The sequence below is a fragment of the Gigantopelta aegis genome, chromosome 2 (genome assembly GCF_016097555.1).
Source record: "Gigantopelta aegis isolate Gae_Host chromosome 2, Gae_host_genome, whole genome shotgun sequence".
NCBI lineage: Eukaryota > Metazoa > Mollusca > Gastropoda > Neomphalida > Peltospiridae > Gigantopelta > Gigantopelta aegis.
In genome coordinates, this window is record NC_054700.1 from 42,733,388 (window position 1) to 42,759,899 (window position 26,512).

A 26,512-nucleotide genomic window follows, 5' to 3' on the forward strand; every position below is an offset into this window, starting at 1 on the left:
AACTATGGGGTAGTTGATTGTCTAATATATGTTAGTTTGACACTTGGTTGAGAAAGACAGAAACACAGAGACAGAAAAATGCCTGACAGTCAGACAATGAGACCAAAAGAAAGAGTTAGGAGAAGAGAGAGGAGGGGCAGAGAGACAGAGCCAGAAAAAGAAAGAGAGAGAAAAAGAGAGGGAAAGGGAGGAGAGGACAGAAAAACAGACGGGAGAGAGACACAGAGACAAAGAGAGAGAGAGAGAGAGAGAGAGAGAGAGAGAGAGAGAGAGAGAGAGAGAGAGAGAGAGAGAGAGAGAGAGAGAGAGAGAGAGAGAGAGAGATTGAGAGAGAGAGATTTTATCTCCAAATTACAAAATTGTAAAATCTCAAATCATACCTGTTCCTTCTTCAGAGCTTGTTCCTGCACTGATTCTCCATATTTGACCTGTGGCATGTGCTGAAGGTCACCACCAGGTGGCACATCTGTTCCAAATCCTGCCTGTTTCATCTGCCTGCTCTGCTCCTCCACAAATCTCTGAGCCGAGTCTGCTTCCATCTTCCGCTGAGCGTCTCTCAGTTTCCTCGCTTTACGGGCAGCAATTCTAGCCTGATGGGCGGTTAAAAACAAAATTTTTGTATCAATTAAAAAATATATCAATTATAATTAATTATGTTAATAAATACTGATTATATATATACTCAAGGGAAAAAGTTTCTGTGCATCATTAAAATTTCAGTAGGACCTGAAGTACTGTCTACACAATGCTTGGTGCGCCGTCGGTGATGATGTAAAAGAACAATGTACTGATGTACGGTCATGGTCGTACTTTGTTATCACCTAATCGGTTGCGTTCAGTTCTTCCACTGATTGGCCTTAACTTAGATATGCATTAGGATGTTAAACGTATCATTTCCAAATGATTCCATATGTGCACCCACTTAATACTAACTATTTGCTGACGTGGCATCACGTGTCGACTCCCTAAACATGGAAGATCCCTAGTACCCCTAAACTGTCGAGAACATCTCCGCAGATATTGTATTGTGTTCTGATGAACACCAATGAATACCAAAATTACTAGCATCAGCATTTGTGCCGTTCTAACCTCAATCATACCCATCATTTGAAGGAGTCCATTTTCTGGGAGGCGTGGCATCACACTGACGACGATCAGATACCAACAAAAATATTTGTCTGAGTGATGAGAATCCATACAATAGTTTTAAAGTCCAATGATAAGAAAAATGACGTCAAACAGGAGCACGTGACCAAGAATGCTAATAATGCAACGTGTGATCACAAAGTATGAATAGTTCGTGCAATTGACAGGACACCACTGGAATATCGACGGGAGTGATTACACGTTCAGTTACTAAAAGTTTTATAACCAGATTTCAAGTAAATTATATTCTGTATCAATCATTTGGTGCACAGGAACTTTTTTACACGAGTATATATTATTAATTATAAATATAGCTTTGATTATAATATGGTATTAATTATAATTCTGACTAAGAGGGCAAAACATTGCACACCTTGTTTCTGGGTCTGCCCTTCATTATGAGGGAATGATGTAATACTCGGGGACCGGCCTCAGTGGAGTCATGGTTAAGCCATCGGACATAAGGCTGGTAGGTACTGGGCTCGCAGCCCGGTACCCGCTCCCACCCAAAGCAAGTTTTAATGACTCAGTGGGTAGGTGTAAGACCACTACACCCTCTTCTGTGTCACTAACAACTAACGACTAACCCACTGTTCTGGTCAGACAACCCAGATAGCTGAGGTGTGTGCCCAGGACAGCATACTTAAAGGCATATTGCCACAGACCACTGACCTATTTAATGGTCTAACAGAGTATTACCTGAACAATAATAATTTGATTTGTCCCTAAAGGTACTTTATTCAACCATCTTCATAACTACCATACTCCATTTATTAATGACCTTTTGTAAAAATAATTGAATTATGGCAATGGTCCATAATTCAAAAACTAAAATTGCAGAGAGGGATGACGGATTTCACTCCATCATGGTTCAGTTAAGGTGATGCGATAGCTAGATTTGGTTTCCAACAATTATTGTAATTTGTATTTATTATCCATTTTTAGAGAAATAAAGTCCTTAAATCCGTGACAGTATGCCTTTAAACCTTAATTGGATATAAGCACGGAAATAAGTTGAAATGAAATGAAATATTCAGGGAACTGAAGTGAATCCAAAGCACAATTGTTTACATTATAATGAAGAAAACCAACCTGTATGTCTTCAAGCTGGCGGTTTCTGTCTTGAGTGCTTTCCTGTTCAATTATCTCAAGGTCGCGTCGGTACTCATCTAACAATCTCTGGGCTGACAGGGCAGCACTGGGGTCAAGCTCACCATTCAGCTGAGGAGAAGAAATTAATTAATCAATTGATTTATAAATGAAAATATTAAATTAAATTAACATTTAAAGGGACTGTCCTGAGTTTACAACCATTGTAGAATGTTTCCGACCAATAGAGCCTACTCGATGACGTAACATACAAATTTTGTTGTTTGTTGTTGTCCTAATGCTTGCAGTAGCCCAAAACGGATTTTACCTCCCAATAATTCTGTACGTACGAAAAAAATATATATCACGAATTTAAGTAAAAAATGAGTCTTACAAACATTAGTATACAACCACAAACACATCTGATATACAGACACTGGTATTCGGAATAAGAAAATGTATTTAGTATGAAATGGTAGTCGCCAACAAGGCTCTGTTGTTGCAAACATCTTACAATTGCTGAAAACTCAGGACAGTCCCTTTAACAAACTTACAAATAAATGAATAAATGAATGTACTGTAAATTAGCAAAATAATGCTTCATGATATTACTGAGATGAAATCTAAGAACTTTCGTTCTAACAGATGCTTATCACATTGTGTGGGAGTAGGTGGGTTTTAGTTTTTTTTGTATTTTATTCTTCGTGGTTTTATCGGTTAAAAATATAAGAGCTACAACTGGACCAATGGGATGACATTAAATTGTAAGTAATGAATGTAATGGAAATTTAATGACTGAATATTTAATACTGATAAAAACTAAATGTTGCCGCCAGCAGCAGTTAGTGACCGCGTACGTTTTTGAGCAGGTTTCGGTGACCGTCTTTGACCTGTGCAGTGTACTCATCGTCCAGTCCCTGGGTCATCTGTCGGACCTGCTCATTCTGTCGCACGTCCATCTCCGCCTCCACCGCTTCCTTTTCACGCTCATGTTTCTGTTCCAGAGCGGCCTTCATCCTCTCAAGGTCATCTGTGTGGCCTCCTTGAATCAGTTTGGCCGACATCTGAGAAATAATATAGATGATGAATAGATTTTTAAACATTTTATTTCATGATAATAAAATATATTGGTAATGTAGAAGGTAATTACCTGGCGAGATATAAAATGTGCACTTGTTAAACATCGGTCCTGTGACTCTAGTTAATGCAAAAGCATAGAGTGGCAGGTTGAATGGGATATCAAAGAAATAATTATATATCATTTATTAAAGATGAAATAAAAAGATAAATAATAGATTACAATTTTCTGTAATAAATAAGATTTTTTTTTTCTGGTGCAGAGGAGGGTTAAGGGTACAGAATATATCACTGGGGCAGGGAGGAGGCCGTTTTTATAATCATGTACCAACAATCTTTTTTATTTAAACCATGTTGACATAAAGAAGTCACTAGTTGTAGACCAATCAGGCATACAATAAGATGTCCTAATGTGATATTTTCTGATACACCAGTAAAGGAAAGTAACAAAACCAAAAAAATGATGAAAAAAATATAAAAAAACATTAAAGAAATAATAAACCAAACACCCATGGAACCAAGTAAAAAAAAAAATCAGTATCCGCTTTAGAGAGGTTCTGTTTTATACTGATATTTAAATTGCGATAGTAGAAACAATGTCCAGTATTGAGGGAATTCTGGTTTACTGAAGTGTCCGGTTTACCGAAAGGTCAGGTTTACTAAAGTGTCCGGTTTAGAGGGGTTTCACTGCATAAGATATCCTATAACACGTTCCCTGTGTACCTCACTCATCTCTTTCTCCTGCTTGTCTCGCAGTGAATTCAGTTTCTTCTGTCGTCTCTCCTCCATCTTGGTTCTCAGTCTCTCCTGCTGCTGTTCGCGGTGGGCGGCCATCTTTTTGCCAATTGCGCCTTCCAGCTCCTGCTGTTTCTTCATGAAACTCTCAACCTGGTTCTTGTTCAGAAGGTTCTGACTGCCAAGAGTTTCCTGAAGAGAAGTAAACTTTTTTTAAAACATGTTGGTATGTCAAACAAAATGTCAAATATTTGCCTATGGATGTCCTGGCACACATACACACACACACATATACGTGTGTATGTGTATGTGCATGCATGTGTGTGTGTGTGTATAAAAATTTAATAGTTAAGTTTATTTTGTTTAATAACACCGGTAGAGCACATTGATTTATTAATCATCAGCTATTGGATGTCAAACATTTGGTAATTTTACATATAGTCTTAGAGGAAACCCACTACATTTTTTCATTAGTAGTAAGGGATCTTTTATATGCACCATCCCACAAATAGGTTAGGGGACTAATAAACTGAGACAGTGTCTGTCTGTGTGTGTGTGTGTCTGTCTCTGTCTGTGTGTGTGCATGTGTGTCTGTCTGTGTGTGTGTGTATGTGTGTTTGTGTCTGTGTGTGTCAGTATGTGTGTGTGTGTCTGTCAGTATGTGTGTGTGTGCGTCTGTGTGTCTGTCTCTGTGTATGCGTGTCTGTCTGTCTCTGTGTGTTTGTCTGTGTGTCTGTCTGTGTGTCTGTCTGTGTGTCTGTCTGTCTGTCTGTGTGTATGCATGTACTAATGAATGTTTGTGTAATTCTGTGTGATCTATATATGTTCTAGCTATTGCAGTTAATTATCTCTCTACATACCACATGGTTTTTCAGTCTTTTCGACAGTTTTTTGCGCAGTTTGTCTGAAATGTTCTTGTTTGTTGTCGACTCGGCCTGGGTCAGCCCAGCAACCTCTTCCGAGGTCAGTGCATCTAGCACTTCCTGTTCGGTCTTCACGCGTATTTCTGTGTCGTCGACACCTTGTACCGGTGGTGGGAGGCCAGCTTGTTCAGCCTAAAACAAACAAAATTCATGTCTTAATATGATACACAAAGACGTACACTTAGCACGACGTCGGAAACCGAGTAAACAAGACTCAAAATTCAACCTTGTTTATTTTAAGTTAACAATGCCTGGAACTGATAGAGGCAGGCAGCAAATTCTAATAATCAATGTCATAAGCATTCCATCTTAATTTTAACAGTATTTGAGATATTTCCAGAATTCTTCAATTTCAGAAAATATAATATAAATCTTATGCTTTTATCCACATTTTTCTCAAGTCTTCCAGTTTGCTATTAAAAAAAGGTTGCACTACATGTCTAATTTTGAGACAAATTTCTAGAACCGACTACAGATTTTCGATGCTACCTTAGTGCTACGATATCATAAAACCATCATAATCTTTAACACATGTAGTAGTGATGTTATAGTCGATGATGTTTTTACGATAACAAAGTACTAAAATAGCTTCGTAAATCTGGGCCCAGCTTTTCAATTTCTAGCAAAGATTGCTTCAGACTCCATAAAAGAAATTTTGAACCTTGAGTGCACAAGTATTTATTTTTTTATTAAATAGTGATTCTTACCATTATTATATCATGCAGAAATATTTACCTCCCTTTGTTGTTTCTCTCTGAGCTGATTTTCCCGATTGCGACGTCTTTCTTCCAGTTTTCTGCGGAGAGCGTCCAGTTGTCTTTCCTTGTCATGGTACTGGGAAAGCATTGCAGCTTCCAGCTTCTTCTCATGGTCCTCAAGTATCTCCTTCACTTCAGAGTCTTTAAGGTCACCTGCAAGGTCAGAAGAAAGGAAATGTTTTATTTAACAATGCACTCAACACATTTTATTTACTGTTATATGGCACAGATATTGAGAGAGGAAACCTGCTGTCACCACATCATGGGCTACTCTTTTTCAATTAGCAGCAAGGGATCTTTTATATGCACCATCTCACAGACAGGCTAGTACATACCACGGCCTTTGTTACACCAGTTGTGAAGCACTGGCTGGAACGAGAAATAGCCCAATGGGCCTACCGACGCGAATCGATCCTTGATCAATCGTGCATCAGGCGAGCGCTGTACCACTGAGCTACGTCCTGCCCTTATGCATATGTAGGTGTGTGGTGCTACTACTGGAAGATGTTACAACTGAATGGATGGAAGAATGGATGCATGATTGAATTAACAATGATTGAACAAACCAAAAACAATTGAATTAACAAACAAACAAATGAACAAATGTTTAATGACACCCAATCATACAATATAACTGAATGCACAAATGTATTTTTTTATTTATTAAATAGTGATTCTTACCATTATTACATCATCATAATCAATTTTGTTTTTATTATGGCGAAAACCCTCAAAACCAGACCTTTTGTAAACTGGAATTCCCTCAAAACCCTCTTTAAGATAAGAACAAGACCGTATAATTTTAAACATAATATTACAGTACAGTGAAACTCCTCTAAACTGGACACCCTAAGGACTACACAAAACGTCCAGTACTAATAGGTATCTGGTTTATAGAGATTCTCTTCTGTACATATATTTTTTTAAAAGTGGGCCGTAAAAATGTCCGGTTTGGAGGGAATTCCGGGTTACAGAGTGTCCGGTTTTGAGAGGTTTCACTCTATATATCTATCAACATAATTATCCCAGCACAGTCTGAGCAATAAACCAGTCTGCTAACTGACCCTGAAGTTTGACAGCCAGAGACTGGGCCAGTGCGTCTGCCGCCTGCTTTCTCTTCTGCTCCTCCTCCTGGAGCAGACGGTCAAATGCTTCCTGTTCGTCCTTCTCAAGGTCGCGCTCCAGCTGCATCTTCTCTCCATTGTGTCTCCTCAACACCTCGGCCTGAGCTTGGGTCTGAAACAGAAACCATTACATGCTTCAGAATTCTGACTTAGTTTGTGAGAAACTGACCTAAAAACTAAATTTAAACCAGGGGCGTAGTGTGATCTTGACCTGGGGGGGGGAGGGGGTTTCGAATATGAATCAAGTGGACACTTTTTCTATTTTGTTTTTGCACCACTACAAACTCCATTTGAATAAAACTGTATGTTTTAGCTCTGAAAGCGACCATTTGCTTCAGTGGGGGGATTCGTTCGAAAACCCCAAACACCCCCCCCCCAGCCTACACCCCTGTAAATGCATAAGTTGATGCCGTCACCACTGCCATTACTGTCAGAAAAGTAATACCTATATCTTGCTTTTTTTTTTACTTTGTAAAGGTCAGACAAGAACAAGCCGAGGTAATAGCAGCAATAATTGCAAAAAATTGCCGTCTGCTGTCCACTAATGAACACAGTAATAGGCAAATAGTCACAGCTAGAATTCACTGTTGCACTAATGTGGGTTAATGAGTAACAGATTGCTGATAGCTAACATAAATGGCTAGCCACCAGTGAGTTAAATGAGGAATGCCTGGACAAAATGAAATATTTTTCATTTTAACTTGATTTTTTCCTGCCTAATTCAAACTGAGACTCAAACAATCTGTCCTGGGAGCATACACCTCAGTTATTTTGGCTGTCTGTCCAGAATGGGTTATTGGTTACTTTTTTGTGGTTTTACTCACATTTAGTGGTATTGTGGTTAAAACTCACATCTGAGTGGAAACCAGTACCAGAATGTGAACTTGTTAACTCCCAGTATCGAGTCCAATAAATGAATGAATAATTGAATGAATGGATGGATGGATGGATGGATGGATGAATGAATGAATGAATGAATGAATGAATGAATGAATGAATGAATGAATGAATGAATGAATGAATGAATGAATGAATGAATGAATGAATGAATGAATGGTTTTACAACACCCCAGCACAAAAAATACATTGGCTGTCGAGTGTCAAACTATAGTAAGTGCAAAAATTAAGTGATGATCAGTTTGATTAACTAATATATTATATATTTCCCTGACATCACCTACTTTTTTAGAGTAAAAAAAACAATAGCCAAAAAAATATATATTGATGCCATTCCCATTCAAAAACAAAAAGAGAAAAAAAGAGAGGAAAAACCAACCCCCCACCCACACAACAACATATTCTGTATTTCTAGAAGTCAATCTACCTGTACGGACACTGTTCCCAACTGATTGATGTTGTCACTAGACTGGCCCGCTGCTCCACCCTTTCTTAGACTCTCCAGCATTTCGGGGCTCATGGGAATGTTTCCGGAGTTCAGTCTATTCAGCAAGAGCTGTAGTGCAGCCATTAACTCAGCCTCGCGACCTACACCTCCTGAAAAGAATTTGGTTTCTTTGACTACATTTTTAAACAGTTTTATTATCAATAAAATCAATGATGTTTTGAATACATAGTGTTTCAAATAAAATAGCTTTGAAAAGCAATTTACAATATGAGTTTCAGTTGGTGCATAACCGTTTCATTTAACTTTATGTATTTTATAAAAATGTAAGTAAATTATACAATTTTGTTTAAAAATGTCCTCCTGCCCCGGAATTAGTCACTGGTGAAGTCAGAGGCTAAACACGGGGTGGGAGTGCCTGAACCTTCACTGGATATGGGGATGTAAATAAAGTTCCCACTTTAAAAATGTACACCAAAGCCCTTTTTGACAAGTTAGAGTGACTCTTTCTCTATTAGATTATGTCGAAGAACAGTAAAGCAAGCTCTTAAAACAAGTAGCTACACAATACATAAACATAAACATTTAGGTGAGTTGGAAATATAGTACGGTGCATTTTATGAGGGAGGAAATTCAACAGCAATACAAATAAGTGCATTAGCCAGTTTGACTACAATAAGTACAAACATGCTCTAGCTACCACCTGTGTTGAGAGGCCATATTTTCATTCTCCTAAATCATCTAATATAGTATACACTGACCTCTATTAAGCAGCCACCTGTATTAAAAGGCCACATTTTGTTTATCCCAAATTTTCTAATATAGTATACACTGTTAAGCAGCCATCTGTGTTGAGAGGCCATATCTGTATTCTCCTAAATCTTCCAATATAGTATAAATTGACCTGTATTAAGCAGCCACCTGTGTTGAAAGGCCATATCTGTATTCTCCTAAATCTTCCAATATAGTATAAATTGACCTGTATTAAGCAGCCACCTGTGTTGAAAGGCCATATCTGTATTCTCCTAAATCTTCTAATATAGTATAAATTGACCTGTATTAAGCAGCCACCTGTGTTGAGAGGCCATATTTGTATTCTCCTAAATCATCTAACATAGTATAAACTGGCCCATATTATTTAGCTGCCACGTGTTGATTTTTTAATACTCCCTTTGGTGGCGGTTTAAGACGGGTTTCACTGTAAATCTTAACAATGAAGGAAGGAAATGGTTTATTTAGCAATGCACTCAACACATTTTATTTACGGTTATATGGCGTCAGACATATGGTTAAGGACCTCAACAATGAAAACAGTAATTTAATGTCACACAAAAAACCCCACTCACCTCCACCTCTAAACTGTCCAGCTCCTCCGTATGATATATTAGCATTCACCACAGTGGTTCCCCCAGTTGCTGCCCCTAGCAGCCCCTCTCTCACCATACCGCCACCCTGCCGCCGAGCTCTGTCCAGTTGTTCCAGTTTGGCAGGGTCAAGGTCGGCCAGAAGTTTCTTGAGTTCGTCGTTCTGTGAACAGATTCGGTTGTAGAATCCCTGAAGATCTTCCTGTTGCCGTGCCAACTGGGAGGCAAGATGGAGGTTCTGGTCTTCCAGCTTGTCATACAGGACGCGGACGTTGAATGAGTCCAAGTCGTCACCTAACGCTACAAAATGTAACATAATATTGTTGAGGTGATGACAGTTATCTTATCTGGTAACATTTTAATCGTTTTCATTCTGTTGATCATACAGTTGTTATTGTTTTGTTTTAAGTAATTTTTATTGTTTGAATTTGCGATTTACTGATAAAAAAACGTCAACTTTCAAATTTCACTTCTGACCCCAATTATCCTTCAAGATCTTTGGTGATCATAAAACCTGCTGTAATACTGAACTACCAGTTGTAATGTTTGCCCAATTAATTCACTGTTATCATATAACCATTCCCCACAGCCAATATACCTTACAATTTTGGCAATTGTACATTCTTATTAGAGTTCCCCTACTTTTTTTGAAGAGTATATTTTCAGACATAAAGGGAAGAGTCTTTGACTACCTTAGTTCTGCAAAACAAATTTCATCCTCTTTTTCGTAGGATCCCACACATGTTTTAAGCACAATTATTATAGTAGCTGGCATAAACATAATTTTTTTTTTTTTTTAACTGACCTAAATGCAAAATTATAACAGACTTCTAAAAGGTTTACTTAAACTTAACTAAGAAATTTAACATATATCTAAATGCAAATGTTTTTTACAAAAACCTGAAATGTTAATTGAGAATTAAAAATTCTTACCCATCAGTTTTCCCTTCTCAGACTCTGCACCGTCTCCATCTGACCGGATTCCTATTCCTTCCAGTCCATGGCTGAAAACATTATTAAAATAAAAAATTACTAGTGAGAAAACATTTTAATATAACAGGAGGTAATTCCAGGTGAAACTGAAATTGTATTACATATTGATCATACCTGTTCAAAGGAAGGAAATGTTTTATTTAACAACGCACTAAAAACATTTTAATTATGGTTATATGGCGGCGGACATATGGTTAAGGACCACATAGATATAATAGAGAGAGGAAACTCGCTGTCGCCACTTTATGGGCTACTCTTTTCGATTAGCAGCAAGGGATCTTTTATATGCACCATCCCACAGACAGGATAACACATACCACAGCCTTTGATATACCAGTCGTGGTGCACTAGCTGGATGAGAAATAGCCCACTGACAGAGATCAATCCCAAACCGACCGTGCATCAAGCGAATGCTTTACCACTGGGCTACGTCCCACCCCCATACCTGTTCTGGTCAGTGGTCAATAACATTGTAAAGGAACTCAAGAGGTATTCCATGTTGACATACCTGTTCTGGTCAGTGGTCAATAACATTGTAAAGGAACTCAAGAGGTATTCCATGTTGACATACCTGTTCAGGTCAGTGGTCAATAACATTGTAAAGGAACTCAAGAGGTATTCCATGTTGACATACCTGTTCTGGTCAGTGGTCAATAACATTGTAAAGGAACTCAAGAGGTATTCCATGTTGACATACCTGTGTGTGTCAGGCCAGTGGTCTGTATCGTATCGTATGTAAGATGGGACTGGGGGCGGTACTCCTAGACGACGATAGACTGGTTTCCAATGTTTCAGTGGGTAGATGATGGAGTCACGTGGTTTCCACACAAGAACCGCCACAACCAGCAACACAACACAGGCTCCGAAGAAAGCAATGAGACCTGAAACATTCAAATAACTCTGATTACATCACAACACAGATTCTGAAGAAAGCAATCAAACCTGAAACATTCATATAACTCTAATTACATCACTTCATATAACTCTAATTACAACACAACACACGCTCCGAAGAAAGCAATTAGACCTGAAACATTCATATAACTCTAATTACATCACTTCATATAACTCTAATTACAACACAACACACGCTCCGAAGAAAGCAATTAGACCTGAAACATTCATATAACTCTAATTACATCACTTCATATAACTCTAATTACAACACAACACACGCTCCGAAGAAAGCAATTAGACCTGAAACATTCATATAACTCTAATTACAACACAACACACGCTCCGAAGAAAGCAATTAGACCTGAAACATTCATATAACTCTAATTACAACACAACACACGCTCCGAAGAAAGCAATCAAACCTGAAACATTCATATAACTCTAATTACAACACAACACACGCTCCGAAGAAAGCAATTAGACCTGACACATTCATATAACTCTAATTACAACACAACACACGCTCCGAAGAAAGCAATTAGACCTGACACATTCATATAACTCTAATTACATCACTTCATATAACTCTAATTACAACACAACACACGCTCCGAAGAAAGCAATTAGACCTGACACATTCATATAACTCTAATTACAACACAACACACGCTCCGAAGAAAGCAATTAGACCTGAAACATTCATATAACTCTAATTACATCACTTGATATAACTCTAATTACAACACAACACACACTCCGAAGAAAGCAATTAGACCTGACACATTCATATAACTCTAATTACAACACAACACACGCTCCGAAGAAAGCAATCAGCCTGAAACATTCATATAACTCACATTATATCACAAACAACAATATAACACAAGCTCTGAAGTTAGCAATCAGGCCTGAAACCATCATTTAACAAAATGCAAAGCTGGAGGGACATTTTGACAATGTCACAATAGCTTATACTAATGAATCACTGAAAACAGAGATGATAACAGGTGCTCAGAAAAAGTTGACCACATCCTGCTTCATCGGTGGGACCTGCCCAAAATCACAGCTTTTTGTCATCAAATAATGATGTTTTCACAAATCGAAAAACAAAACAAGAATCATGTTAAATAAGGTACTGCATCAAACATCATTTCAGTCAAAGACTGGCTTACTGACCCCAAAATAAGGTACTGCATCAGTTATCATTTTAGTCAAAGACTGGCTTACTGACCCCAAAATAAGGTACTGCATCAAACATCATTTCAGTCAAAGACTGGCTTACTGACCCCAAAATAAGGTACAGCATCAAACATCATTTCAGCCAAAGACTGGCTTACTGACCCCAAAATAAGGTACTGCATCAATCATCATTTTAGTCAAAGACTGGCTTACTGACCCCAAAATAAGGTACTGCATCAGTCATCATTTTAGTCAAAGACTGGCTTACTGACCCCAAAATAAGGTACTGTATCATACATCATTTTAGTCAAAGACTGGCTTACTGAACCCACTGTTAGATTTCTTACCGATGATGAGTCCCCAGTCGGGAACCTCGTTAGACACAGTCTGTTTGTAGACTCCCAGCGAGATGAGATTGGTGGTGGTCGATGGCAGAATGCGAGATGCACCAGCTGGGCAAGAGGCTCCTGTGGGTTTCACCACAATAATCACATCTCTGTAATCATAAAACACTGTAGTGTCAATATATTACACTATGATGATCATGTCTCTGTAATTATAAAACACTGTAATGTCAATCTTTTACAACTTGATAATCATTATTAATCGCCAAACTATTTTGAAAATTTAATAAACATAACCCCAATTTTGTTATATTTGAATTTTGACCAATTTCACCAAATTACTAACAAGAATTCTAAAGCAATACTTGTTCCCTACCAGGCCCAACAAATGTTTATTTCTCCCATGTTCAAGGGCCATAACTCTGTCAAAAATGGGCAAAGTCTCTTTAATATCAAACTTAATCTGTAACTCTACGAGATAAAATTATACACAAAATATCAGTTCAATATATCGAGGCATTGTGAAAGTCTGTAAAAGACGGACAGATGGACAGACAGATGGATGGAGAGACAGACAGATAGACATATGGACTGGCAGGAGACTAAAAATGGGCAAATCACCACAGAAGTTAAACTTAAATAAAGTTATACATTAAATTTCAGTTAAATATTTTGAGGCATTGCAAAAAAAAAAAGGTCTTAAAAGCTAAATGTGAGACATGTTGGACTGGTTGGAGACTATTATTGCTTTGGATCCATCTTTAAAAACGTATATTAACAACAGAAAAAAGAAAGAAATGTTTTATTTAAAAACTCAACACATTTTATTTACAGTTATATGGCATCAGACATATGGTTAAGGACCACACAGATATTGAGAGAGGAAACCTGCCGTCTCCACTTCATGTGTTACTCTTTTCAAATTAGAAGCAATGGTTCTTTGGTATATCAAAGGTCGTGGTATGTACTACCCTGTCTGTAGGATGGTGCACTGGCTGGAACGAGAAATAGCCCAATGGGCCCACCGACAGGGATCGATCCCAGACGGACCGTGCATCGAGCGAGTGCTTTGCCACTGGGCTACATCCTGTCCCATATTAACAACAGATGCTTTATTTTTGCCAAGCACAGACTACTTACACGTCAGGTTCCTGTGAATCTATGAAGACGTACGTCCCCCCGACGGTGAAGACGTGAGCGAACGTCGTGATGGTGACGTTGGTGTTCACCACCAGGTTGGCCATCTGTGTGAACGCACCGAAGTCGAAGTTGGGGTTGGTGTTGAAGAGGTGGTTCTTCTGGTAGATGGGGTAGTGGCTGCTCGCCCGGTCCGTGCTGTTCAGCAGGATCTTGAACAACACGAGCTCGTCCGTCTCCAGACACACGAGCGGGTTCGGGACCTGGTTTGATGGAACTGTCGTGGTTGCTAGCAGACGTCGTCTTCCGGTGGTAATTCCAGAAAGAAGTTCATCGATGGTTTCTGAAAAATAATGTAGATATTAGTAGGAAATGAAAAGTAATGATCTTTAACATGAGTGGGTTCTGGTTCGATAGATTTCTGGCATCAGCCAGTGCACCCCGACTATGACTATGGTGTTTTGTAAACAGTTGACTGTGACAATGGTGTTTTGTAGACTGCAAACAGTTGACTGTAACTATGGTGTTTTGTAAACAGTTGACTGTGACTATGGTGTTTTGTAGACTGCAAACAGTTGACTGTAACTATGGTGTTTTGTAAACAGTTCACTGTGACTAACGTGTTTTGTAGACTAAACAGTTAACTGTGACTATGGTGTTTGGTAAACAGCTGACTGTGACTATGGTGTTTGGTAAACAGCTGACTGTGACTATGGTGTTTTGTAAACAGTTGACTGTGACTATGGTGTTTTGTAAACAGTTGACTGTGACTTACTGAAGAGATCTTTGGCGAGGTTTGCATCTGAATACACAGAGGCTCCGACCTGACCGTCGAACATGTTCAACACAATCGTGTCCTTCGGACCTACGGTCATCTCACTTGGTCCGTAAATGTCCGTCATTTTCTAAAAACAGAAAATATATATTAATATTACATGTTAATATGAGATTTAAAAAAAAATTATATATATAAATATAAAATATATTTTAACGATTTTGTTTACAAAAATATAAATATCACATAAGCAACCCATAAAAAAACCCCCCATAAATATTGGACATTTTCTAAAATACAAAAATCTATTTATCAGATAAATATTGAAGATCTTTTATTAAGAAAATTTAAATATAACATAATATTTGAAGATTTCTTGAAAACAAAAAACAAATCAAAACAATACTCAGGTATTACCCTGTCATTCATTAGACTGACAAATATAAAAATTATGAAGTTAGATTTAGATAATATAATAGTTAAAAATGTTTATCAACATTGTGTATATATGCTTTCATGATTGAATTAGATAGGAATAAAAATCTGTTTTATGCTTAAATGTACACTATCCTTGTGGTTGAAATATGATTAGATATTTACAGGCCTTGCAAAAGTAATTTGCTTCACCTAAAATTCACTTTGCATTGGAATCTGCATTTGAAATACCTATACAAGTATTTTCTTACAATCGGAAGCATTATTAAGGCTTGAAATTAATTTTGTGAAGTGTGAAGCAAATTTTGCTTCATACATGTTAATCTTGTGGGGTTGAGACGTAGCCCAGTAGTAAAGTGCTCTCACGGTGCGCAGTCGGTGAGGGATCGATCCCCGTCAGTGGGCTCACTGGGCTATTTCTCTTTCCAGCCAGTGCACCACGACTGGTATATCAAAAGCTGTGGTATGTACTACCCTGTCTATGGGATGGTGCATTTAAAAGATCCCTTGCTGCTAATCGAAAAATGTGTTGAATGCGTCGTTAAATAAAAGACTTCTTTCTTTCTTGAAGCAAAAGCTAAAAATTAAGTTCTAGAACACACATAGTGTTATAAATTCTATAGATGTATAATATGTAAAGATGGGAAGCAAAAGCTAAAAATTCAGTTCTAGAAGACACACAGTGTTATAAATTCTATAGATGTATAATATGTAAAGATGGGAAGCAAAAGCTAAAAATTCAGTTCTAGAACACACACAGTGTTATAAATTCTATAGATTATAATATGTAAAGATGGGAAGCAAAAGCTAAAAATTCTGTTCTAGAAGACACACAGTGTTATAAATTCTATAGATGTATAATATGTAAAGATGGGAAGCAAAAGCTAATGATGAGAAAGTATATATTGTGTATTTTGAGTGACACCTGCCTCTTTCTCCCTGTTAATTTTTTGTTAAATAAAGTTTGTTTTGTTTAAGGACACCACTGGAGCACATTGATTAATTCATCATCGGCTATTGGATGTCAAACATTTGGTAATTCTGACACGTAGTCATTGGAGGAAATCCCGCTACATTTTTCCTAATGCAGCCAGGGATCTTTTATATGCACTTTTCCACAGACACAGGAAGGCGCATACCATGACCAGATGTGGGGCACTGGTTGGAATGAGAAAAAGCCCAACCAGTTGAATGGATCCACTGAGGTGGTTCGATCCTAAAACTCGAGCACTCAACTGATTGAGCTAAATCCCGACCCAATTTTCTGTTAATTCTGACATTAAATCAACTTTATTTCCTCTTTAAATGTTAGCTTGAATGCCAATGTGAAATGTGTTAGCCATATATACCTCTGTAACTACTGAGCATGTCTAGGGGTTAGAAATACTTTCTTAACTCATTACAGATTATTTATTTACCTCTGTGTATGTTGTTCCTGTGACTGGGTCATAAATACTTGTTTGCACAGAACCATCAGACAGCAGTTCGGTTTTGATGGTCGGCATTTGGTTTGCTCGACATGTTGCATCACATATTTCATTCGCATCTTTGTTGATAAAACACTGGCACCTGCAACAAGGCATTTTAACATAAGGACATATCTGTCAATGAAGCCATCATTATTGAGTTGAATATAGAACATACTTAACTAAAGTTTAAAAAAACAAAAACAAAACCCATAAAAAGTAACTAGTGAACAATATGTGTTCTCATACATTTATAACACAAACCACTAACAAGCCATAACACAGAACATAGAGGATTCGTCACGAGTATTTTTTAATATGGAAAATATCAACCGAGTCTATGTTAATCGGTATTTGTCGAAGCTCATAAACGTATGAGAACACATACTGTTCACTAGTTACTTCTAAAATAACATTTTAATTAATGTTTTAGTAAATCACAGTACTAAAGTCGCCGCCATTGATAATATGATGTCATCATGATTAGCACAGATTAGTTTGACGTCACGCATTTTAAACAAATCTTTGAAAATGTTACGCTCAGGTACACGGGTCTTGTTGGCTTGTAAGCAAATGACCCATCACCAGCAACCCATTACCTAGAGACCTTGCAAATTTGCATACTATTATTAACTGGGTTAATAAAGTAAATTATCACATGGGTTTATGACATGGATATCATGGGTAAGTTACAGGATAAATGATTTTATTACATATGCATTTAATCTTATTATAGTAATCAAGACCATTTTGGCAATAAAAAAAATATTTTATTGAACATGTGTAATACAAAATCTTGCATGAATAGTTATTGTGTTCACCTGAATGACTTAATGTCTCTAGCCAGGATGCTCAGCATTCAGTCAATTCCACAAAAGTCTACTCACTTTCCAGACAAAGTAAGTTGTGTTATTTAATTAAACTTTTGATAATCATAATTAGTGGATGTAATAAATACAGAACCACATAGTACACAAGATTTATAATATTCATATATATGCAACAAACAACATGGGTAAAACAACTGATATTTGGTTCTGTGTATTTACTAAACAAGAAAAACACTCAATAAGTGACAAATATATCAAGTGCGAACACTTGCGAGAATTATACAGATGCATTATTTTCGCTTCCTATTTATTGCACAAGTTTAATATTGCGGAAGAATATATATTACAAGGCCGCTATAATTATGGGTTTTTTCCTTCTATTTTAAAAATAACATAACAGCATTCTTACCTTCCAGCATCAATATCCAGACTACCGCCAGACACAGGACAGGCCTTTGAGCAGTCATATTCCGTAGGTACGATACATGTCCGAGAATTGGCAATCCGAACCTCGCTTTGAGAACAGCGAATATCCACCAGCTGCTGGCAGTTTTCTTCTCCATTTCCCTGCGAGCTGGCCTTGTCGATCTCATTGTAGTAGTGGTAGCCACCCCAACAGATGCAGGCGCCATCTGACTTCTGGAAAGTCCTGTACAGCCCTTTACAGTAGCAGATGGCGCTACCGATGGGAGCTGTGGAGGAGCTGCCACACGGCCGACAGGCTTTCTGCCCCAGCAGGTCATTGTAGTACTGCTCGGGACACGGGGCGCAGTCCCCATACTGGTGGGCGCGGACCTTCTTGCCGTACATTCCTCGAGGACACGGCATCGGAGATCCAGAACCCTGCGGACAGTAGGAGCCGATCGGACAAGGGTTCGAGTTGCCGTGGCCCGTTCCCTCGGGACAGTAGTAGCCTGCAGGACACAGGTAGCACTGCAGACGTGACGTGTGGTTGCCATAGTAACCGGCGGGACAGATCCGACAGTTCTTGGCAAAGCTGTCACGGATCCCGCTGTCGTTGTTGGCCATGTGGCCGAGAGGACAGGTCAAGGTCATGTTGCTGCCCTCGGGACAGTAGAATGGATACTCGCACGGTATTGGCGTGTCGGTGGCGTTTGGACAGTAGTACCCGCCCCAGCAGATGGGTGGAGAACCGGTCGTCCCGTTGCAGAAGTATCCCGGCATGCAGTCTATTTCCATCGACGCTCCCTGACGACATTCAAATTTCTCCCGGCACGGGATGCCCTGGGTGTTTTCCGTGTCGTTGGGACAGAAGTAGCCTGGTCGACACAGTGGACAGTCAGTGACCGATGCAGCTCCAGGGACGTCTTTCATCCGTCCCGCGGGACACAGTCTCGGTTCGTCTCCCTCCAGACAGAAGTAGCCAGGCGGACACGGGATGTTTGTGTAGTTATTCATTCCTGTAAACATATAATAAAATTATACCTTTTTGTAAAACAATCATAGTGTGGGGACTCTGCTTTAACAATTACAAATTTAAAGTGAGTTAAACCAATCGAAATACTAATATAAACAGTAAAAGTTTTTGTCAACGAAATGGAGTTTTCTGCTGGGCAGTCAATTCTTTTTTCTTTTTTTTGGCTTGTTAACTTTTTATTTAACTTTTAAAAAATGCTATTAACTTTTTCTCTAATTGCTATTTTAAAAATTCTGCCCATTTGCAACTCTACCCCCACCCCCTTTTGTCCTGGACCCAGTGACTGGCGAAGTCACAGATTGTGCCCGAGAGAGATGTGCTTGAAACTTAATTGGATATAGGCACATTAATATGTTATCCCATCCAGTAAAAGTACAAAAATCCCCACAATCTTGCCTGTATGGTTACACCAGAATCCTGCCACACAAGGAAAACAATCACTGATTCCTGCTGCTCCTGGAATGTCTCGGTACGTCAGGCGTGGACACGGTGTTGTGCCGTTGCCAAGGAGACAGTACTGACCAGTTGGACAAGGAATTGGGTCAGCTGATCCTAAAACAAAAAGAAATGGTGTAAATATGTAATAATAATATAATAATAACATATATAAGAATATTATCCCTTGAAAAATAAAAGTATGAAGAAAACTTTGATCATTTTCTCTTATTCTTAAATACTTAACCTGACCTCTCGCAAGGGATCTTTTATATGCACCATCACACAGACAAGATAGTACATACCATGGCCTTTGATATACCAGTTGTGGTGCACTGGCTGGAACGACAAATAGCCCAATGGGCCCATCTGAGGGGATCGATCACAAACCGACCGTGCATTGAGTGAGTGCTTTACCACTGGTATAGCAAGCCCCCAACCCAGAACAGGTTCAAGCAGACAGACAAACAACAAACAACCAATCTAATAGATACAAATTTTCAGTTGTGTGAAAAATAAAGGATTCATTAAGCAAAATTAATTTTCAAATGTACTCTTTTGTACATACATTTATGCAACAGCTCGTAACAGCTCAACACACTAACTCTTTGCTTTCTGCAAAAAATCTGGGGGAAAAAAGATAAATACCCTAATCGCTGTCACTGGCAAAATTATTTTAAATATTTTGCTAGGGTTATAATGATTTTAATTATTTAATTTTGAGTGAAGAGACACTAATCTAAATTTGGACTGAAATAAACAAATCATGACGGCATTTGCTCAGGAAGCAATTGCTGCCAGCATTCATTAATTTCAAGTTATTTTTGTGTTCATATCCAATTAAGGTTAAAGCACGCTGTCCTGGGCACACACCTCAGCTATCTGGGCTGTCTGTCCAGGACAGTGGATTAGTTGTTAGTGGTTAGTGAGAGAAAAGAGTGTGTAGTGCGTTATGTATTGACTTTTAATTGTTGAGTGAGACCTGCTAGTGAATATGTTTATTGTGGTGTGAGACCTTTAGTTTGGTCTTTCGGGTATTTCTGTAATAAAAGTGTTGTACATGCAAGTGTCATGTTTGAAGTGTTGTCTTCACAAACAGATCTATTAAGATCGTTAACCAGAGTTAACCATTACACTGAGTCATTAAAACACGCTCTGGTTAAGAACCGGTAACAGGCTGCGAACCCTGTAACTACCAGCCTTATGTTAAAATACAAACCTTCAGGACACAGGGAACCGGCAGGACAGTTACTACAGTCATTTTCTTGAGCCGCTCCAACTGTGTCTCGATACGTGTCATCTGGGCAGGGCACCGGCAGCTCCACCCCGGTCGGGCAGTAGTACCCACGGGGACAGAATCCAGCACACACAGTGTTGGCAATGCACGTGTCAAAGTCCACCGTGCTGTTTGGCATGTCTTCCTTAGAGCCAGACTTACAGAAGAAACCCGCTGAACAGTTCCCATAGACCTGGCCATTCCTGGAATCCATAAAGAAAATATGTGTTCAGGTTTAATGTAATCAAAAAAAAAGAAAAAAGAAGAGTACTGGAGAGGCAGGATTTGATGATCCTTCATCAATTGATAAGAAAGATGTGGCCCAGACAAAGATTTCCTATTATTAGAGTTGGATGGTATACTGTATATACTGTTCGGTATCGGTATCATGGCAATACCGATTTACTGTACCGAGCAAATCTCAAAACACCAATATTTTGAGTGTTTTACACCATTTAGTAAAGCACTAACAATATACCTGACAAATAAAAATAGCTGAAATGAAGAGAGAGATGATGGCCTTGCGTATGGAATTTAATTTTATTTAGATGAAATTAGCGGGTGAGACTTACTCAGCCATACATTTAAAGCCGAGTATACCGTAAATATCGCTCGATATCGGTATCAGTATTGTATCAATACCGATTACCATACCGATACCGAGGTAAATCACCCTCAAAATACCAATACTGGTGGAATGTAGTTATGTGTTAGAGTGCTCAGCTGATATAAAATGAGTTTTAGGATTGTTCTATTTTAATGAATCCTTAGGAAGTTGTTTCCAGTGCCAGTAATTGCCATGTCATATCAAAGGAAGTTTACGTGCTGTCATATCCAGACTTCGCCATGAAAAGAAATTAAAGTTTGTGTTGTTTAACTACACCACTAGAGCACACTGATTTATTGAGTTGAAACATTTGATAATTTTGATATATAGTCTTAGAGAGAAAACCTGCTACATTTTTCCATTTGTAGTAAGGGATCTTTTATATGCACCAACCCACAGACAGAACAGCACATACCACAGTCTTTGATATGGTGTACTGGCTAGAACAAGAAATAGCACAATGGCTCCCCAATGGGGATCAATCACAGAGCGACCACACGTCAAGCGAGCGGTTTACCACTGGGCTACATTCCCCCACATAAAAAGAAATGAGGGGAGTAATTACGTAATCTCCTAATTTAGAATATGGGGAGCCATTTAAGAAATTAAAAGAAATGAGGGGAGTAATTACGTAATCTCCTAATTTAGATTATGGGGAGCCATTTAAGAAATTAAAAGAAATGATGGGACTAATTAATTGTTCCCTTAATTTAAGATATTACAATATTGATGCCATATAAATTACATGCTTACATGTAATGAAGCTAAACGTAACTGTCCTTTAACTACCGGTAGTTTCAGGGAAGTGATGGGGAGCGAGAGAGATAGCTCAGTAGACAATACCAGTTCTGTGGTATATCAAATCTCTGGTAAGTGCTGTCCTGTATGTGTGAAAGTGCATGCTGTATACCAGTAGGATTAAGTTACTAACCTCTGTCATGGACACAGCTTTGATCAACCCCTGCAAATGCCCAAGACAATCGGCAATGCCGTGGAGTTTTTCATTCTCTTTGCACTTTTTTTTGCTATGGCCTATATTAGAATTTTTTTTAAAGGCATGTTTTTTGCCGTGGACCTTTTCTTAATTGCAGGGGTTGCTGAATAAAATCAAATAACTCGATAAACAAAATGCTCTCACCTGCAATACTGGCCAGATACACAAGGTAGACAGTCTGCACTTGTTCGTAGATTGGTCATGTTGTCGTATGTGAAAGTTCCATTTTCACAAGGTTTAGGATACGCAGTACCTACAAATAACATGAAATAACATAAATAATAATATCCTGCATATATTGTACATGTATTTATGAAAATAAAATCAATATAGGACTACTTAACAGGGCCGTACTCCACGCTTGCTGTCAGTTAAGCTATCTCGGTATCACCTGAGCCTGAGGTACACGAAACCTGGGATAACTGAACCCGTGAAGTGGATGAAACTATGTGACCTTACACCTTCCCATTGGTTGGAGCCAGCATAGGTATACGGTGTCCCATTTTTGTAAGGGAGGGCAGGCTGGCGTTTGGCCAAATTAACCGAAAATGTCCAAATCTGGATAACAACATTTATTCATATTTAAGCATTACTACCAAACAGCTATATAGGATTGCAAATGAATCACTTGAGGGCAGTAGTGGAAGGGTGGACACAGTGACATATCTTGAGGAAAGAAGTGGTACAGTGGACACAGTGACATACCTTGAGGACAGAAGTGGTACAGTCGACACAATGACATACCTTGAGGAAAGAAGTGGTACGGTCGACACAATGACATACCTTGAGGACAGAAGTGGTACGGTCGACACAATGATATACCTTGAGGACAGAAGTGGTATAGTGGACACAATGACATACCTTGAGGACAGAAGTGGTACGGTCGACACAATGACATACCTTGAGGACAGAAGTGGTACGGTCGACACAATAACATACCTTGAGGACAGAAGTGGTACGGTGGACACAATGACATACCTTGAGGACAGAAGTGGTATAGTGGACACAATGACATACCTTGAGGACAGAAGTGGTACGGTCGACACAATAACATACCTTGAGGACAGAAGTGGTACGGTGGACACAATGACATACCTTGAGGACAGAAGTGGTACGGTCGACACAATGACATACCTGAGGACAGAAGTGGTACGGTGGACACAATGACATACCTTGAGGACAGAAGTGGTACGGTGGACACAATGACATACCTTGAGGACAGAAGTGGTATAGTGGACACAATGACATACCTTGAGGACAGAAGTGGTACGGTGGACACAATAACATACCTTGAGGACAGAAGTGGTACGGTGGACACAATGACATACCTTGAGGACAGAAGTGGTACGGTGGACACAATGACATACCTTGAGGACAGAAGTGGTACGGTGGACACAATGACATACCTTGAGGACAGAAGTGGTACGGTCGACACAATAACATACCTTGAGGACAGAAGTGGTACGGTGGACACAATGACATACCTTGAGGACAGAAGTGGTATAGTGGACCCAGTGACATATCTTGAGGAAAGAAGTGGTACAGTGGACACAGTGACATACCTTGAGGACAGAAGTGGTACGGTCGACACAATGACATACCTTGAGGAAAGAAGTGGTACGGTCGACACAATGACATACCTTGAGGACAGAAGTGGTACGGTCGACACAATGACATACCTTGAGGACAGAAGTGGTACGGTCGACACAATGACATACCTTGAGGACAGAAGTGGTACGGTGGACACAATGACATACCTTGAGGACAGAAGTGGTATAGTGGACACAGTGACATATCTTGAGGACAGAAGTGGTACAGTGGACACAGTGAGATACTTTGAGGACAGAAGTGGTACAGTGGACACTGACATACTTTGAGGACAGAAGTGGTACAGTGGACACAGTGAGATACTTTGAGGACAGAAGTGGTACAGTGGACACTGACATACTTTGAGGACAGAAGTGGTACAGTGGACACTGACATACTTTGAGGACAGAAGTGGTACTGTGGACACTGACATACTTTGAGGACAGAAGTGGTACAGTGGACACTGACATACTTTGAGGACAGAAGTGGTACAGTGGACACTGACATACTTTGAGGACAGAAGTGGTACAGTGGACACTGACATACTTTGAGGACAGAAGTGGTACAGTGGACACTGACATACTTTGAGGACAGAAGTGGTACAGTGGACACTGACATACTTTGATGACAGAAGTGGTACAGTGGACACAGTGACATACCTTGACGACAGAAGTGGTATGGTGGACACAGTGACTTACCTTGAGGACAGAAGTGGTATGGTGGACACAATGACTTACCTTGAGGACAGTAGTGGTACGGTGGACACAATGACATACCTTGAGGGCAGTAGTGGAAGGGTGGACACAATGACATATCTTGAGGACAGAAGTGGTATGGTGGACAGTGACATACCTTGAGGGCAGTAGTGGAAGGGTGGACACAATGACATATCTTAAGGACAGAAGTGGTATGGTGGACACAATGATATACCTTAAGGACAGAAGTTGAAGGGTGGACACAATGATATACCTTGAGGACAGAAGTGGTACAGTGGACACAGTGAGATACTTTGAGGACAGAAGTGGTACAGTGGACACAGTGACATACCTTGAGGATAGAAGTTGAAGAGTAGACACAATGATATACCTTGAAGACAGAAGTGGTACAGTGGACACAGTGAGATACTTTGAGGACAGAAGTGGTACAGTGGACACAGTGACATACCTTGAGGATAGAAGTGGTATGGTGGACACAATGACATACCTTGAGGACAGAAGTGGTACGGTGGACACAATGACATACCTTGAGGACAGAAGTGGTACGGTCGACACAATGACATACCTTGAGGACAGAAGTGGTACGGTCGACACAATGACATACCTTGAGGACAGAAGTGGTACGGTCGACACAATGACATACCTTGAGGACAGAAGTGGTACGGTCGACACAATGACATACCTTGAGGACAGAAGTGGTACGGTCGACACAATGACATACCTTGAGGACAGAAGTGGTACGGTCGACACAATGACATACCTTGAGGACAGAAGTGGTACGGTCGACACAATGACATACCTTGAGGACAGAAGTGGTACGGTCGACACAATGACATACCTTGAGGACAGAAGTGGTACGGTCGACACAATGACATACCTTGAGGACAGAAGTGGTACGGTCGACACAATGACATACCTTGAGGACAGAAGTGGTACAGTCGACACAATCACATACCTTGAGGACAGAAGTGGTACGGTGGACACAATGACATACCTTGAGGACAGAAGTGGTATAGTGGACCCAGTGACATATCTTGAGGAAAGAAGTGGTACGGTGGACACAGTGACATACCTTGAGGACAGAAGTGGTACGGTCGACACAATGACATACCTTGAGGAAAGAAGTGGTACAGTCGACACAATGACATACCTTGAGGACAGAAGTGGTACGGTCGACACAATGACATACCTTGAGGACAGAAGTGGTACGGTCGACACAATGACATACCTTGAGGACAGAAGTGGTACGGTCGACACAATGACATACCTTGAGGACAGAAGTGGTACGGTGGACACAATGACATACCTTGAGGACAGAAGTGGTATAGTGGACACAGTGACATATCTTGAGGAAAGAAGTGGTACAGTGGACACAGTGACATACCTTGAGGACAGAAGTGGTACGGTCGACACAATGACACACCTTGAGGAAAGAAGTGGTACGGTCGACACAATGACATACCTTGAGGACAGAAGTGGTACGGTCGACACAATGACATACCTTGAGGACAGAAGTGGTACGGTCGACACAATGACATACCTTGAGGACAGAAGTGGTATAGTGGACACAGTGACATACCTTGAGGACAGAAGTGGTACGGTCGACACAATGACATACCTTGAGGACAGAAGTGGTACGGTGGACACAATGACATACCTTGAGGACAGAAGTGGTATAGTGGACACAGTGACATATCTTGAGGAAAGAAGTGGTACAGTGGACACAGTGACATACCTTGAGGACAGAAGTGGTACGGTCGACACAATGACACACCTTGAGGAAAGAAGTGGTACGGTCGACACAATGACATACCTTGAGGACAGAAGTGGTACGGTCGACACAAT

At 39.6% G+C, this 26,512-nt stretch overlaps 1 protein-coding gene across 1 annotated transcript in view; it reads right to left on the minus strand.

Annotated features, from left to right (window-relative positions):
• The window catches only part of LOC121388636, a 207,172-nt gene that overhangs the window by 19,552 nt on the left and 161,108 nt on the right, over positions 1-26,512 (minus strand). The window contains 20 exon segments of the mRNA XM_041520062.1: positions 381-590; positions 2,239-2,367; positions 3,093-3,299; positions 4,036-4,239; positions 4,908-5,102; positions 5,706-5,881; positions 6,793-6,964; positions 8,177-8,346; positions 9,541-9,858; positions 10,492-10,562; positions 11,249-11,432; positions 12,975-13,123; positions 14,112-14,451; positions 14,884-15,013; positions 16,737-16,887; positions 18,024-19,035; positions 19,449-19,604; positions 20,470-20,472; positions 20,707-20,966; positions 22,509-22,617. Coding sequence (XP_041375996.1) covers positions 381-590; positions 2,239-2,367; positions 3,093-3,299; positions 4,036-4,239; positions 4,908-5,102; positions 5,706-5,881; positions 6,793-6,964; positions 8,177-8,346; positions 9,541-9,858; positions 10,492-10,562; positions 11,249-11,432; positions 12,975-13,123; positions 14,112-14,451; positions 14,884-15,013; positions 16,737-16,887; positions 18,024-19,035; positions 19,449-19,604; positions 20,470-20,472; positions 20,707-20,966; positions 22,509-22,617 — 4,346 coding nt within the window.